The 17,346-nt window shown below is 47.7% G+C and overlaps 1 protein-coding gene across 1 annotated transcript in view; it reads left to right on the forward strand.

Annotated features, from left to right (window-relative positions):
* LOC116951417 (immunoglobulin superfamily DCC subclass member 4-like) overlaps positions 1–17,346 on the forward strand; it is a 346,431-nt gene that overhangs the window by 199,015 nt on the left and 130,070 nt on the right. Inside the window, exons 9-10 of the mRNA XM_032970032.2 lie at positions 9,740–9,904; positions 13,804–13,941. Coding sequence (XP_032825923.2) covers positions 9,740–9,904; positions 13,804–13,941 — 303 coding nt within the window. The remainder of the gene's footprint in view (positions 1–9,739; positions 9,905–13,803; positions 13,942–17,346) is intronic.

The following is a 17,346-nucleotide window of genomic DNA, read 5'->3' on the forward strand; positions in this document are numbered from 1 at the left end:
TAATTCCAGAGTTGAACGTTCTTCCACTAAACAGGAGTACGAGAGCCATTGGGGAATAATATAGCAGCCAGCTGCGTTGAGGCAGCCAAATTAATTAAATTTAACAAGGATAAAATTGAAAATGAATGACATTGATAGACATATGTCAGTCCTTTAAAAAGTTGAAAAGGTCCTAGACATTCACAATTTAGCAGATTCGGTGCATTTCTAATTCCTGCAAAAATTTACTGTCTTGGGTGTTGGAATTAAATTGTTTAACCTCTGACAATAGGTGTTGTGGTCACCACCGTCACCGATAGAATATCTAGACATTTATAATATAGTTCACCACTAGCAAGAGTGCTCCATAGCACTGCAGAACAGCTTGTTTGAGTGGCTGTGCTTTCCTTTTAGCTAGCGGACGCAATGAAGTTAAAATATGTATTTTATGTGGTGCTTTCTTCACCAGCACCACTACATTCACTCAGTCAGGATTACAAAATAATGGGAATTTGGCCAAATATTTCACTAATGACCTATTTAGTTATACACTGTTTTTATTTCACCCATTTTTATTGACAATCTTAATAGATGTTCAATATCTTCTTAATAATCAGGTCTTCCCAGCATCATATTATTGGTACAATTTGCTGATGATATCATGGACATACGTGTAAGTAAATATAAATAAAGTACATTACGTACGGAGACAAACTGCATTTGGAAATGGAATTCTGTGATTTTTATTTTATTTTGTTTGACCCTGCTTATTTCTAAGTGAAATGTTGTAAATGAAATCCGAAGTAGAAATACCGATAAAAACGAGGTGGCCTGGGCGGTTTTTAAAGGTCAGAATGCTAAGGTTCTGGTTTTCAATCCAGGCAGCCTCCTCTGATTAAGCTGGGTGCTCATGCATAACGAGTTGTTGGATCTCTCTGACAGTTACCCATGGCTGCACACCCACAAAAATCACGTAAAATGTGTTTTTTTTACTTAAATTAGCTACATTCGAGCTCAAAGAATTCAACATATCAAGGTCGACTGTCATGCAATTGCATAATTTAATAATTTATGGAAAGAGAGAGAATAAAAACAATACAAGTGGAGTGTAATAATACAATACAAGTGGAGTGGAATAACGCGCGCTGGGGTTTGCAAGCGGTGTACGCATGTGCGAGTTACGGACAGTGAGGTCGCATCGGGACGACCAGGTGGGCGAGAGGGAGCAACGGAAAGGAGACGGCCAATTAGGAAGCATAGCGGTGATTGGCTGGCTGCAAATGCAGCGGGCTAAATTAAGATGCATAGCAGTGATTGGCTGGCTGCAAATGCATGCGCGGAACAGGCGCCGGGTTGACGGGAGATTGAGGCGATAACGGAGGAAGCCACGGGCGTGAGGTGACGGGAGGTTGCCAGCTTAATTAATGAGGAGTTAATGAGGAGGGGGATATATACGAGAGCGTGAGAGAGAGTTGTTGAGTTGGTCGGAGTGAAGACAAGAGGAAAGACAAGTCCCAAGCCCTGCGCTCCACACCTCGCCCTCTCCAGCAGTGATGGTTAAACCCGCACTGGAGGCAAGGGCGAGGTTGGAGAGATGAGGGTAGAACAGGCTAGCAGTAGAGAAGCTAGCAGAGTATATAGCGGAAGGTTAGCAGTAGAGAAGCTAGCAGAAGATATAGTGATAGGCTAGCAGTGGAGAAGCTATCAGAGTATATAGTAATGGGTTAGCAGTGGTGAGGCTAGCAGAGTGTATGGTGGGAAGCTATCAGAGTGTGTAGTGGTAGGCCAGCAGCGGTGAGAGCGAAGCGAGCAGAGCGTGGCAGGCAGGCTAGCAGTGGCGAGGCTAGGAGAGAGAGAACAGGCTAGCAGTGGAGAGGCTTGGAGAGTGAGAGAGAAGGCAAGCCGTGGAGAGGCTGAGAGAGAGAGAGGGGGAGCGGAGCGAGCGAAGCAAAGCAGGGGAGCAGCGCAAGCGGGAAAATCACGATGGAGTTGCGGGGTATCGGACACGAGGAGTTCTGTTCAATAATAATTGACACAGGAGGAAAAAAAAGTTGTCCACGTGAAATAAAAACACTACATTTGGTGTCAGAAGTGGTAAAAGAATTACGCAGCCATGTCAAAAAAGTGGCTAAATGAAAGAACTTACCCGTCGACTCTTCCGACGATGAGAAGGATGAGGAGGTTGTTCCAGCCACGGCTCCCGAGACTGTTGCTCAGCTGGCGAAACCAGAGGACCGGCTGCCCTCGGCGCAAGGGAGTGAGCGTGAGGAAACTCCGGCCAGCACAACGAGACAGAGTTGGCGGGACATTGCTGCGCACTTGAAGACCACGCTGGCAGCGGTTACGTACATGTTCTTCACGTCGCTTCAAGAGCGCTGATCGCGTCCGAGTGAGCGGGCACGGGGCCTGCCGTTGCAGTAGTCGCGTCGGGCTCTGCATCTACTCCGCCGGCGGTGTGTTCAGCTCCGTTGCGCCGGCTTCCGCAGATCAATGCATTCTCCGCGACCGAGGTCTACTGGATGGCATTTAATCTCCGCTTCAAGGCAGCGTATCGCTCTGTCGACTGGTCGGAGCACGAGGCATTGCGGGCCCTGCCGACGGCTCTCGATGATGACTCGTTGGCCGCCTTCTACTCCATCCCCAAGGCCGATCGATCGTCACTCACCGGTGCCTGTGCTGCGATGGCGGCTATTTATGAACCACTGTCGACCAGCCGAAGGAAGTTCCAGCTCGGAAAGCGGGGTGATACGGAGTCGCCCCTCTCATTCCGCAGCGCTCTGTTAGCCCGCGGGCGGGTGGCCTATCTTTCCATGGATCAGGCAGCTCTCGACTCGCTCTCTTTGGAACGGCTATTGATGGTAGCGAAGGAGTTGGGGGTCATCCTCTCCATTGCCGACGACGACCTTTCGTCCCTCCAAGTGGCGAAGAACACTCAGGCGTATCTGGGCCTCAGGGAAGAGTCAGCTGCGATAGCGTGCACAACGGTGGAAGGGGACTCGATGGCCAGCGACAGCAGCACGGGATACGCAACCAGATCTTCAAGTCCACGATGTGCAGAGATGCGGGGTCGCCGGTTGGGTGGCCACCACGTCGCGAACCGCCGAGGGGATATGCCTCGCGTGGGTGCTACAACTGCGGGCGGACGGGCCACATCGCCAGGAACTGCCGGCTGCACGTTGGCGGTCCGCCGGGAGCTCCTGCGACCTATGGCGTCAACTTCTCCTCATCCCGAGGACCACAGGCGAGTCGCGACGCATCATGCATATGGCCATTTCATTCTCATCACTCATCTGCGCCATGTTGCCCTGTAACCGCTCGTCCCAACGGCTTATATGACGATAGTAAATGGTGTGCGTTGGCGTATCGGGCATTCGGTTCCGCGCCGGGTTCGTCGGACGTTATGGCGTTTATTCAGTAGAGGTCCATGTGGTGATTGACACAGGTGCTTCGGCTAACTTCATTTCGTTGGCGACTTTTCGTTCGTTGCCGACCTCACCCCGGCCGCTAGAGCAGGTGGACGGGCCATGTATTGCGGCAAATGGTGGTAGTCTTGGGATTGTGGGTCGCATGATTGCTACGATACAAATAGAGGATGTACGCATAGATGGCCCTATGTTGGTTTCCACGACTTTGGCCGTGCCGTGCTTATTGGGCGCAGATTTCTTGCGCAGGATGCCCCTTAACATTCCGCTGGATAAGGGCTGTATTGAGATGCCATCGGGACAGCATCTAAAATTCTTGACAACATCTACGAAATATACCGAGATCAATGCTGTTGTGCAGGCTAAGGTTAGTCGCACGGTACATGTTCCACCAGACACGCAGATGCTTGTGCCATTACGTCTGCGTAAACACTTGCCCTTGGCGAACCCGGCGGAGGGAGTCTTCTTGACCCCCTCGAATGCGGTGTCGTGGACACCCTCTTTGGTGGGGGCATTGACCGTGGTGTCAGCGAATAGCAACCCCCTTATTAAAGTTGTTAATGCAGGGCATACGCCGATTGTTATTCAGGAAGGCACCATATTGGCACACACGACGGCGACCGTGGGTACGGGACACAGGGCATGCATGTCAGGGGAATTGGCACAGGCTTGGCCGGTATGCGATGCTGAACCCTAGTGGCTGTGGCAATTGTGTGAGGAAAATCTGGATTTAAAAGCCAAGCAGCGGGTGCAACTTCGCCGGCTTTTGCATGAGTTTAAAGATATTTTCAGTAACAGCAAGTACGATATAGGTCGGACAACCCTAATACAGCATCATATTGATACAGGGGATGCACCCCCGATTCGATTGAACTTCCACAGGATGAACCCGCATGAAAAAGATTGCATTCGTCAGACGGTGGACAAGATGTTGGCGCAAGACATTGCCTCTCCCTCCACCAGCCCTTGGGGGGCGCCCATTGTGTTAGTCAAAAAGCATGATGGCTCGTCGCGATTTTGTGTGGATTTTAGAAAACTTAATAAGGTTTCTGTGGCGGATGCGTACCCACTTCCGCGCATGGACAAATCTTTGGACGCCTTGTCCGGTGCGCGGTTCTTCTCGACCCTCGATCTTTTGTCGGGATTTTGGCAATTGCCTTTGGATGAGGAGTCGAAACCAAAAACAGATTTTCGTACGCTGCAGGGGTTGTATCACTTCAATGTCCTTCTGATGGGACTTCACTCCACGCCAGCCACTTTTCAGCGCCTTATGGAACTGTTTTTGTCGGGACTACAATGGGAATCGTGCCTTATCTATTTGGATGACGCCATTGTTTTTGGGTGAAATTTCAATGAACACTTGCAGCGGCTGCGCTCTGTTTTTTTCCCGGGTGCGGAACGCCAAATTGAAATTCAAACCACAAACATTTTACTTGCTACAGACATCAGTTAAGTATTTGGGTCATGTGGTTAGCGCGTCGGGAGTCGCTACTGATCCGGAGAAGACGAGCTGCATGCGCACGTGGCCGACCCCGACATCAATGTCGGAGGTCTGCAACTTTGTGGGTTTTGCCTCGTACTACAGCCGGTTTGTTAAGACTTTGCAATGACCGCGAAACCGCTCCATTCGTTAACAGCTAAAGGACATGAATTCCATTGAAACAAAGATCATCAGGATTAATTTAAAGCGCTTCGGGATGCCCTGGCCGATGCCCCGCCGCTTGTTTACTCAAATTGCTCTAAGTCGTTCATCCTCGACACTGACGCTAGTGATACGGGCATAGGGCGCGGTCTTGTCCCAGGTGGTCAATGGAGTGGAGAGAGTGGTCGCGTATGGCAGCCGTGTTTTGTCCCCTCCTGAGCAGAAGTATTGTGTTACATGCAGTTAGCTGCTTGCCATGGTCCACTTTATGCAGTTGTATCATCCTTATCTGTACGGCAGGGACTTCCTCGTCCGTTCTGACCATGCTGCGCTTCAGTACTCGCTGCGTGTAGACCAACCCCCCGGCCAAATGGCCCGTTGGATGGAAATTTTTGCAAGGGTACTCCTTTACTGTGAAGTATAGAAAGGGGACCCGCCACGTTGATGCGGACGCGCTGTTGCGCCTGCCGCCACCGCCCGACTCGTCACGGTGTGGGCCGCCATTGCAGACGGGCCCTGATACGGTCGCCACAGCCATTACGGCCCCGACGGGCGGGATGTACGCGCTGGACGATCGCATTTTGGGGCTCGACCTCGGTGAGTGGGGACGCCTACAGGTGGAGGATTCCTCCCTGTTGAGATTGCGGTGCTGGGCTGCCTGGACACCGAGGTCAGTTGTACGCCCCATTTTACGGCTCAGGGATAGACTCCTCTTGTGATGGGACGTCATGCTTCAGAAATTTTGTATTATTGTGACTACGAGCCTATGAGCCAGACTTGTGCACACGGTGCACGATCACTTGATGCATTTGGGAGTGAATAAAATGTCATTGACTTCAAAGAGTTTCTATTGGCCGGGTATGGACAATGATGTGCACTTGTTAGTTAAAGCTTGCCCTGAATGTGCACGTCGGAAGGAGCCTGCGCAACCATATAAAGTGCCGCTGCAGTCCATAAAAGTTTCTCTGGTCAACGAATTGGTGACATTGGACATTTTGGGCCCATTTCCTGTTACCCAGAGGGGACACAAATATTTGCTGGTAGGGGTTGAGTATCTCACCAGGTGGCCGATGGCGTGGCCGTTGGTTGACCAATTGATGGCGTCCATAACCGAAGCCTTACTGCAAGGGTGCGTGCTGGACAAGGATGCACCAGAGCAGTTGCTCACTGACCAGGGTAAAAAATTTTCATCGAAGCTGTTAAAGGAGGTGTGTGATTCCCTCGGCACTAAAAAGATTCGGACTTCCCCGTACCACCCACAAACAGACGGGATGGTGGAACGCTTACATCAAACCTTGACATCCATGTTGTGTCAACAAGTTAATGCGGCACAAACCGACTGGGATTTTCACATCCCGAGCGTTCTGGCCACCTACAGATTGGCCCCACATGCCTCGACGGGGTATTCACCCTTCTATTTGATGTATGGGCGGAAGCCGGAGGCTCCGGCGTTGGTGAAATTGGGCGTGCGTCCACTGGGTAAGGCGTCGGCCGTGCCAGTTCCCATGCAGGTGACCCTTGAGGGATTGAGGGAAGCTCGTGAGGCCTCCATAAGTAATTCGGTACGGCGTCAGGCGGCCAACGAGCGCTTGCGGGGTATGCAACCTCCACGCGATCCGTGGCGTGAGGGTGACAAGGTGTGGCTCCATTGCCCCATGGTGCCGGTGGGCACGTTGCCCAAACTACAACGCCCGTGGCAAGGGCCGGTAGAGGTCATTGATGTTCGTCGACCCCAGTATATTCATATTCAATTCGGGCAACGCCGGTGGTATGTGCACCCGTCACGGCTGAAGAAGTTTGTGCCGCCGATTTACGATGCGTCATCTCCCATCCCGATACGGCCTGTGTCAGATGCGTCCGACGAGCCTGTCACGCCACCCCGAGCGGACGCGCCTCAGGAGTCTGGTTCCCTTTCGCCCACAGGATCACGCCGACTAAGACAAGGGGGGCCGACCTGCCGGCCATTGGAGTCTGAGTTGAAGGAGCAGCCGCAGTCGTGTTGCTCGTTTTGGCGCGACTGGGACCCACAAGAGGCTCACGGTTCATCGAGGAAAAGACGTGGCTCTCTGACGAGCGCTGAGCCGTTTCTTCCCCCGGCTGTGCGGGACCCGGTCCGTGGTGCCTGACCGGCTGTGCGGGACCCGGTCCTCAAGGAGGACTGTTTTTCATTGAGGAATGCGGGAGCGTTCAAAGAAACAGACTGCAGTGCACACACCTGTATATATACGCGTAGTTATTGCTGTTCTTATATTGTTGTTCTTGTTGCTGTTGTATTTTGTTGTTATAACCTGCGTCACAGATTCGCGCATTACTTAGTTGTATATAAGGCTAGCCGGGACGGCCAGATTTTTCATTACGGGGGGGGGGGGGGGGGGGTGTAGTGGAATAACACGCGCAAGGGTTTTGCAAGCGGTGTGTACGCAAGTGCGAGTTACGGACAGTGAGGTCGCATCGAGACGACCAGGTGCGGCGAGAGGGAGCAACGGAAAGGAGACGGCCAATTAGGATGCATAGCGGTGATTGGCTGGCTGCAAATGCAGGCGCGGAACAGGCGCCAGGTTGACGGGATATTGAGGCGATAACGGTGGAAGCCACGGGCGTGAGGCGACGGGAGGTCGCCAGCTTAGTTAATGAGTGGAGAGGCTAGCAGAGTGTATGGTGGGAAGCTATCGGAGTGTGCAGTGGTAGGCCAGCAGCGGAGAGAGCGAGGCGAGCGGAGCGTGGCAGGCAGGCTAGCAGTGGAAAGGCTAGGAGAGTGAGAGAGAGAGAACAGGCTAGCAGTGGAGAGGCTAGGAGAGTGAGAGAGAGAACAGGCTAGCAGTGGAGAGGCTAGGAGAGTGAGAGAGAGAGAACAGGCTAGCAGTGGAAAGGCTAGGAGAGTGAGAGAGAGAGAACAGGCTAGCAGTGGAGAGGCTAGGAGAGTGAGAGAGAGAGAACAGGCTAGCAGTGGAGAGGCTAGGAGAGTGAGAGAGAGAGAACAGGCTAGCAGTGGAAAGGCTAGGAGAGTGAGAGAGAGAGAACAGGCTAGCAGTGGAAAGGCTAGGAGAGTGAGAGAGAGAGAACAGGCTAGCAGTGGAGAGGCTAGGAGAGTGAGAGAGAGAACAGGCTAGCAGTGGAGAGGCTAGGAGAGTGAGAGAGAGAGAGCAGGCTAGCAGTGGAGAGGCTAGGAGAGTGAGAGAGAGAGCAGGCTAGCAGTGGAGAGGCAAGGAGAGTGAGAGAGAGCGAAGGCAAGCTGTGGAGAAGCTGAGAGAGAGAGAGGGGGAGCGGTGCGAAGCAGGCGAGCAGAGCAAGCGGGAAAATCACGACGGGCTGTCGAATGCGAGGAGTTCTGTTCAATAAAAAGTGACGCAGGAGGAAAAGAAGTTGTCCGCGTGAAATAAAAACACTACACAAGTAATATAAATAACGTTATGGACTGAATGTACATTATCAACGAAGTGGTACCTGTTCAACAACATTTGGCTTATGCCATGTGCTAGTTAAGCTAACGAAAATTATATTTCGGAAAACTGTAAGAGCCATTTAAGTGAATTCCCTGGCTCGTGCATTAACAACAACAAAAATCCCCAGTCAGGAATCTGAACTGTTGGGACAAGAGTGCTGTGATTCTGCATCCCAGGATCTTGTTCACACAAGAGAGCAGAGCTCGTGAGAAAAATGAATGACTCGCTCAGCACTCTATTCGACTGCCTTGGCTCTTTCCGCTCCTATTGCTGACACACCAACACCAGATGCTGATGTTTATTTGCTGATTCAACCTTTTGCCAATTATAGCTTCAAATATTGAAATGCAAAGCCAATAATGTAACCTGAGTTGCAAAAAAAATTGTAACACACAGGAGACACACAGGTGCGCGAACATGCAAAATACTTGCATTGAAACATTAACAGTAATACTGAAAATCATCATGTTAAATTCCTGCCCTTGCTTATCAGCAGTGAGTCTTTTTTTACCTGCCATTGGCCTATTGTTGAATCTGCAAAATATAATCACCTAGTTAGGTGCTTATCATACTACCATAGCATTATTAATGTATTGCAAGATATGTGTCACTCTGCTAATCAACAAAATGAAGCTGATTTTGTAAGATGTCAATATGACCTGTAGAGCAAGCAGAATACACGTCGAATGAAACTCTTGGATGGTTGTGATTTCTCATGAGAGACACCTATTTATGGCCTAATTACAATATTTTAAATGTAATTATCACGCTAAAGATGCATTGAAAGATTTTCCATTTCACCGTAATTATACTATTTTGCATGTATTTTGAACTTCTCTCGCGCTGCACGTATAGCCAACCGTGCCGACCGGAATATCGAAAGATGTTCACGTGTTTATTGGGCACACCCCTGTTCATTCGTGAATGAATACGATTTGAGAAGTGAAAACCAAGGGGTTTGAGAACCAAATGTATGAGAGCCCCTGTGCGTATGGTCGCGTTCCTGTGAACACCGCTGCCGTGGTGCGGGAGCGCGCAAGGCACCGCCGAAGCTAGCGCTGCATCAATGGCCATTCATTCAAAATTGGCTTTTTTTTTTCCTTCCCATCAAGTCGCATACTTGTCACAAACCCCCCTTTTGTTGTCCGTGCGCGGACGACCGATAGCACACGATCGCTGTCGACCGCCTCGCCTCACTGCGAACCCTGCACGGTGCCGCTGTCTTGTTGGCTGGCCGTTTTCCCGTTGCGCAGGAATCAACAACAAAGAATACCAGGAGGCGGTGAATAATGACACGACACAGTACCTGATTGAGGACCTGGAACCCAACACCAATTACACCTTCTATGTGGTCGCCTACTCCCAGCGTGGGGCGAGTAGCAGCTCGGGGTACCTCGCGGTGCACACCCTGGAGGGAGGTGGGTCCCCTTGCTGGGACGCGCACGATTAAGGATGATAATTTGTCAGGCGCACCGCTTACAATTCATCGTACGCTCCCAATTTCTCACATTGCCACGGATGCGTTGTTTGCACGTCGCGCACGCGCTGCGCTTGTGAGTCGTCACGAGCGGAAATTCTCAATGCGAGCAAGCAAACCACGAACTGTGCAAGGCTTGTATAAATTAGCATCAATTGAATTGTTGGTGTAGGTGAAGATGTTATAGAGTAGAACGCCTCTTACCTGCGACTATCTCAGCAACAAATCCTGTTATCCTTGGTGGGCATTAGAGCTATGAGTCTCCTTGTCATCTATAGAATCCCATGGATTCGCATGCGATAGGATTCTCAGAGTCCAAACCTGTCATCGCAAGCCACGATGAAGTTGCTGTGCTGTGGTGGGGAGCCTGTTTGTCTGTCCGGGCTGTGCGTGTCACATTACACGCGTAACATCTGGCACCCTGTAGGGAACGGCTATTATTTGTGACAACCTCTGCTACATCGCCGGTAAGAGACTACCGACTGTACTTAGCGTGCAGCATGATCATAAACCAACTCGGGTGCTTCACAAAGGGCAATTTCAATGACTGCTGCATTTTAAAGAGCAGGCAGGCTGCAATACTTTGAAGGAGAGATTTTTAGAGGCGACATTGCAATACATTCTTAGCTCTTTCGGTAAAGTCACGTTGAAGGGAAACAATAAAATAATAAAATATATAAAACAATAAAAATTCTCACGACGTTTCGACCATAACACAAACGGTCGTCATCAGGTGTGTTATGGTTCAAACGTCGTGATAATTTTTATTGTTTTATATATTTTTTATTATTTTATTGTTTCCCTTCAACGTGACTTTACCGAAAGAGCTAAGAATATGAATTACTGCAGTCACGAAAGCTTTAAATCAAAATTGCAATATCACTTTACATAATAGATATGAATGAAAAAATGCACAACATGCATGTGTACGCTGAACATGCAATTCGCGTTCTTGGGTCTTTCGGCAAAGTCACGTGGAAAGGTTTCAAAGAAAAATAATAAAATTAACTACGACGTTTCGATCGCAACACAAGCAATCGTCATCAGGAGAAAAAAGAGCCGGAAAGCTGCTGAGGCAGGCTGTTTTAAAGGTTTAAGGTTTGAAATGGGTGTAGCCCTTTAAAACGGCCTGCCTCAGAAGCTTTCCCGCTCATTTTTCTCCTGATGACGATTGCTTGTGTTGCGATCGAAACGTCGTAGTTAATTTTTATTTTTTTGTTATTTTCTTTGAACCTATCTACGTGACTTTACCGAAAGACCCAAGAATATGAATTCCTGCAGTCACGAGAGCTTTAAGTCAAGACTGATACAATTCACGATGAAATTGAGCAGGTTTCTGGAGACTCGGGTAACCTATACAGCAGGAAGCATGGTTAACCCCTGAATGTTCACAGTATTTAATTCACAATCAAGGATCATCCAATGATTAACTATATCTGATGGTTGTATAAATTGTCAAAAGTTAACTACATAGAGTATGGCAGATTAAAGTCTGAACCAAAATTAATGTGAAATGTTGAGTTTGATTCTAAAATATTCTGATTAAGACAAGTCGAGACTGATTCTCAATATGAATTACATTACACAGTTTCATATTGCAAAACACCAATGTGCAAAAGCATTGTGTCACACCTTTTATCTTACGCACGGTGAAAAAGTCAAACGGGCAAGTGAAAATAAAGTTACATTGAAATGTCCGCACAGGAAATGAGCCGTTTCTTAAGCCTGCGATGCAGGACATAAGCAACCAGACCAATGAAGTGTCCGGTTCTGTGCACCTCACCGGTGGCAATGACTGGGTTCCTTCCTGGCGATCTATCTTTCCCTCACCCCAAATAACCCCATCGCTTAGGCTCTGCGCCATCTCTCATCCCGCCCCGATCTATTCAGCCACTCCACCGTCCACTTCATCTCTGCTCTCTAGGCCTCCCCAGCCCACCTGCCCAACGCATTGCCTACACCCCCCACCCCAGCCATGGGGCTCCACCACTCTGTTACCCCCCCCGCCCGCCCCCCCCCCCCCCCCGTGTCTTCCTCCCCCTTGCGCTACGGTGCACCCGTCAACGGGACGCGCAAATCCAAAAGGTAGCAACCCTAGCCGCTAGCAATTTGAGTTAATCCGTATTTTCAGCACACAGTGACATCCCCCCCCCGCCCGCAGCTTCTTTGAATGACGTGAGAGCAGACGGTGATGCATGGCAATGGCCTGCAACGTGATCAAAGAGTTTTAGAATCTGTAACTGTTAACCAGGCACCAAACAGCTAAAAAGCAAGAGTGCTTTAACTATGTTATCCAGCCGCATTACCTCTGCTTTACCGATACCATCAATGTCGGTGGTACCAGTGTAAATGACATATCGTGCTCAGTCTGCTTAGCAGACAGGGCACATGGTGAATGGGGTGCTTGAGCATGGTGTGACAGTTAGGGGGCATGAAATTGTCCATTGCCCATGGACAGACAAAACAAATGGCAAGTCAAATTTTTTAGACAGGTTCCCCAGGTCAATCTTGCAAATTGTACTAATTGTCTCAATGGGTTTTCACGTGGACATTTAAAGACTACTGACCCGAAGGTCTATTGATACTCACGGGCAACCGCCATACTTATGCTAGTTTAAGGCCTCCTTATACTGATACCACCAACGTTGATCTTCCGGTAATACAATTTCACTCCTCTATCTGCCCCTGGGTGGGTTTTACATAGAGTAAAAACAAAGAGCATCAGGGTATGAGTGATGCAAATGTAAAAACGAATCAAGAGCTAGTTTATTTAATTTATCTATTTATACTCTTTTAAATTTTACCAGGTAAGGCCCACTGGGCTATACAGCTCTTTTTTCAGAAGCGACCTGGGCACGAATGATAGCTCAATGAAGTGGCTTATCACGTGGACATTTATAGCAGCCAAATACTCTTAAATGTGGAGAGAAAAACCAGAGGACCCGGAGAAAAATCCATGCAACCACAGAGAGAACATGCAAACTCCAAATATACAGAGCATCACGGTCGAGATCGAACCCACGACTTCCTATTACCAGGCGAGGTAGTTAACATCTCGCCACCATTATGCAGCCCACGGTTGGCCGTGGGAAGCATAACTGGTCCCCAAAACATGACGTATTGTTGTTTCATTGTTCTCTGTAATGTTTTGGTTTTCTGTGCATGCTTATCTATTGATTGTGGTCGTCGTGGCATTAATATAAAAAGGCATATGTGTTCTATGCACTCCCAATGTGGGGTGTTTGCTGATCCACCAACAGATGATTTGCATGTTTTTTTCGGTGGGATTCTACTAAATTGATTCACAAAATGTCAATCATAATGATATCCATATTAAGCCAATGACCAAATCACCTGGAATGTGCCTGATCTTACGTCTCGCAAGCTAAGCAGGGTTTAAGCTTGGTGGTAGGATTCGGGCAGCAAAGGGTAGTGTAGCAAATTCCATTGTTTTAGGGTACTTCTATGCTCCTCGCCTTCTCAAACCTACACTGACCGGCATGGCCAAGTATGGTCTAACAACCCGAATTACTTACACGGCGTGGGCAGCTCGTTACACAGCAGTGTTAACAAAGAAACAAAACTCAACACATTCGTCAATATTTGTTTTCTTGTTAATTGTCCTTGTGCAGCACTGGCAATGCAACATATCGAATTAATTAGTTTGTACCCAGCAGTGGATTGCCAAAGGGACGTGCATCTAGAACCAAAAAAAAATTATGGATTATTTCATATTCTCGGTGAAAACCTCAAGCTATTCTATTTGGCGTCTTGAACTAGAGTTTTGTCTCAATTGCCGCCTGTTCCCCTCGCCACGAACCTCACCCCTCCTCCACGCAGTGCCGATGGGTGCTCCCCACATCTCGCTGTTGAGCAGGAGCGCTAACAACATCGCTGTCACCTGGCTGCCCCTGAGCGGCGACCTGAGCCGAGGTCGCGTCATCAAATACCGCGTCGAGTACTTCACCCAGAGTGAAGGTGAGCACATGCGCTCGCGCATGGAAATGGCTTTGCGCAACGTACGCTGGAAAACGTGCCTTCATTTACAGAGGTGCGCATGCACGGGTCAGCCGCGATACAGAAAACCGCACGCAACTTTTTTTTATCGGCACACTAAATGTGCATCTGGAGCCTATTTGTGTGCTTCGTACTTTGGTAATGTAACAATATTCTTGGTAAAATTTTGATTTGAAGCTTTCGTGACTGCAGTAATTAATATTCTTAGTTATTTCGGTAAAGTCACGTTGAAGGGAAACAACAAAATAATAAAATATATATAAAACTATTTTTAAAAAATTCTCACGACGTTTCGACCATAACACACCTGAAGACGACCGTTTGTGTTATGGTCGAAACGTGAGAATTTTTTTTATTGTTTTATATATATTTTATTATTTTGTTGTTTCCCTTCAACGTGACTTTACCGAAAGAACTAAGTATATAATATTCTTGGTTCTTTCGGTAAAGTCACGTAGAAGGGAAACAATAAAAAATGTTTTTTATTATTTTATAAAATATTTGTTATTATTTTATTGTTTCCCTTCTACGTGACTTTACCAAAAGAACCAAGAATATGAATCCCTGCAGTCACGAAAGCTTTAAAGCAAAATGTAACACTATTTTTGTTTTCTGTTTTAAGCTGTGATTTTTACTGGAATCAACCTCCCCTGTACATTTGGCAGACCCCTCCTAAATCTCCTTCTGTTCCTCTCTTAAAGCTCACCTCTTCTCTATCGCTCATATTCATCGTCTTCCCTCGTCTCGCCCATCCACTCCTTCAGTCCCCGACCCTTCAGTGATCTCTAACTAGCCTCGATCACGGTCACTCATTCTTCAATCCGTGTATGCCCCTGCCATCTAAACAGTGCCGGATTTAGGCATAACCTAAGTAGGCTACAGCCTAGGGTCTCGCTTTATGAGGGGCCTCTACATACTAAAAAATAAATTATCGTGCGAAGTTTCAAGTTTTACATAATTGGTTGAAAAATGAAGGAGACAGAGAAAAAAGACTCTCTAAAAATGTAATTTTCATTCCAATATGACAACAATATACAGGCATTCCTCGATTTATGAACCCTAAGATTGACATAGCTTAGGGCCCCAGCATGTCATAATCCGGCCCTGCATCTAAATTATCCTGTTTTGTAACCGTTTTTTTTTACTTTGTCAAGCGCCTTGAGTGAAGGCGCTCTATTAATCTAAAATTAGATTAGATTGTCGTGTTGTAATTGGTTCTCGAACTTTTATTGTTGCTGCTGCAGCCTAGTTTTTTGTCAATTGCACCAGGATACCTGTGAAAATTATACGTTTCAAATGGGATTTCTTTCCTGGTTAAAATATTTAATAAAAATATATATTAATTTCAAAAGAAGGCGTGTTTCCATTAGCCCTTCCCACACCATGGCTATAGAAGCCAAACTCTACCATTTTATGTAAAGCTTCCCTTGATAATTTTGCTGGACCATTGCAGACACTGCATCACTACCCTTATCTGTGCAACAAAAGCTTTGAAAGCAGGACTTGTATACGAATGCATGTCGAAATTATTTCGCACCATATGTAGCCAACCGTGCTCATCGGAGGTGCGCATATATGCACTAGAAATTCAAAAGCGTCTGTATATATAAGTATTGTACGTATTTATTGTATGGGATTTGGGAATTCCTGTTTGAAAACCATTTGTCAGAGACGCCATGAACTGTTTCAACATAATCAGACACCCTTTGCAAGCGCAACAATGGCACTTGGGAAATCTTGTGCATGATGTTCTGGAACATTCAGAACTAGCCTCTTCACACTTGCATCTGTTCGGATTTCTTAAAGAAGCTCTATATGTGGAGGTGGTTTGATAGTGACTTGGCTGCGAACACGGTGGTGCCGTCATAGCTAAAGGATCAACCACGAGACGTCTGTGCTGCTGGCATTAGGAAACTTGAAAAGTCCTTGGGCAAGTGTATATTAGTAGACAGTGACTATGTGGACAGTGTAATGCTTACAAAAAAACCCAACAATTTACAGCACATTGTCAATCCACGACTGAATGACGTCATCTCCACACTGTCATGTATTTTTTCTTACCATGTTTCACCATGCTGATCGGTGCGTAGTGGTGAAAGGGGAGCCCTGTACTGGTTCAGATATCACTCGCCACTCATGGTGGCCATGGCCAGGAATTGAACTCAGTTTGCTGGGTTCATAGCACAGTGCGATACGCACTGTGCCACTACTCCACCGCTCTACCAATATCATCTTAACAAACCATCAGCATTCGGAAATCCACTGAATGATGAAGACCTCCCCATACCACCACCACGTCTCATGGTCTTGTGATGAACTAATCTAGCCACATGATAGGAATTCATTCCTCCATTTCCTCGTTGGAAGAAGTCCTGTCACATGTGTTCCATTCCTTAGCTACTGTTCTATTATTATTCTTGACCACCATTCATCATTCCTTCAAGCGACATGTCCTACCCAAGCCCATTTAATTTGCTTCATGGTTTGGATATCATTAATCGGTATTCTCTAATCCACGTGTTTCTCTTTCTTCTGTCTCTCAGTGTAATTCCAGGCATGCATCTCTCCACATTTATTTGCACACTTTTCAGTGTTCCGGTCCTTATTTTCACTAACGTCCATGTTTAAGAAGCATACAGTATGTCATAACAGGCAGTACACACCGATGAGAAAAAAGTTGTATGAGTCATGCACATTGTTACGCTACCTTTCATTATCAAGTTCAGCTTTTCAAAAACACCTCATGTCTTCTGCCTCTTTATCTCATCATTTGGATCCCAGTTCGCGTTCATAGATATCCGAGGTATATATATACTCTGCTCGGTTTTGCAGTTGTTTCCCTCTGACAGATACTTCCAGCAGGGGCGGAGCCAGGATTTTGCACTTTGGGGGGGGCTGACTTCAATATTCTGAGATATCCAGTGTATCTTTTCCAATGGGCGCCACAAATGTATAAAACACATTTTATTGGATTTGAACGCGGAGTTTATTAATAGGTCGGAGCCGCTGATGTGGCTAATAAGTTCGATAAGTTTTAAAGGCTACCGCTCAAGCAACCTGCAGGGCAGCACGAGGTGGCAGCCTGCAGCATTTTGCAGCAGCCGGATATCCGGTTATCCCGATTACCGACTTTCCCAAAATTTCAGGGGGGGCTAAGCCCCCTAGCCAGCCCACCCTGTGGCTCCGCCCCTGCTTCCAATTGTTTAGCGAACTTCACTGTACCATCTTCTTTGGTTTAGTTGAGGCCTAAAGGTCGTGATCTGAGTGTGGCTTTGTTCGCTCCAGCGCTGTCCTCCAGACAGTCTCGTCCCTTCACATGATGAAGGCCGCTTGTGTTGTGGCCGAAACGTCGTGAGAATTTTATTG

This window comes from Petromyzon marinus, chromosome 1 (genome assembly GCF_048934315.1).
Source record: "Petromyzon marinus isolate PM22_M1 ecotype Great Lakes invasive population chromosome 1, UKy_Petmar_22M1.pri1.0, whole genome shotgun sequence".
Lineage (NCBI taxonomy): Eukaryota > Metazoa > Chordata > Hyperoartia > Petromyzontiformes > Petromyzontidae > Petromyzon > Petromyzon marinus.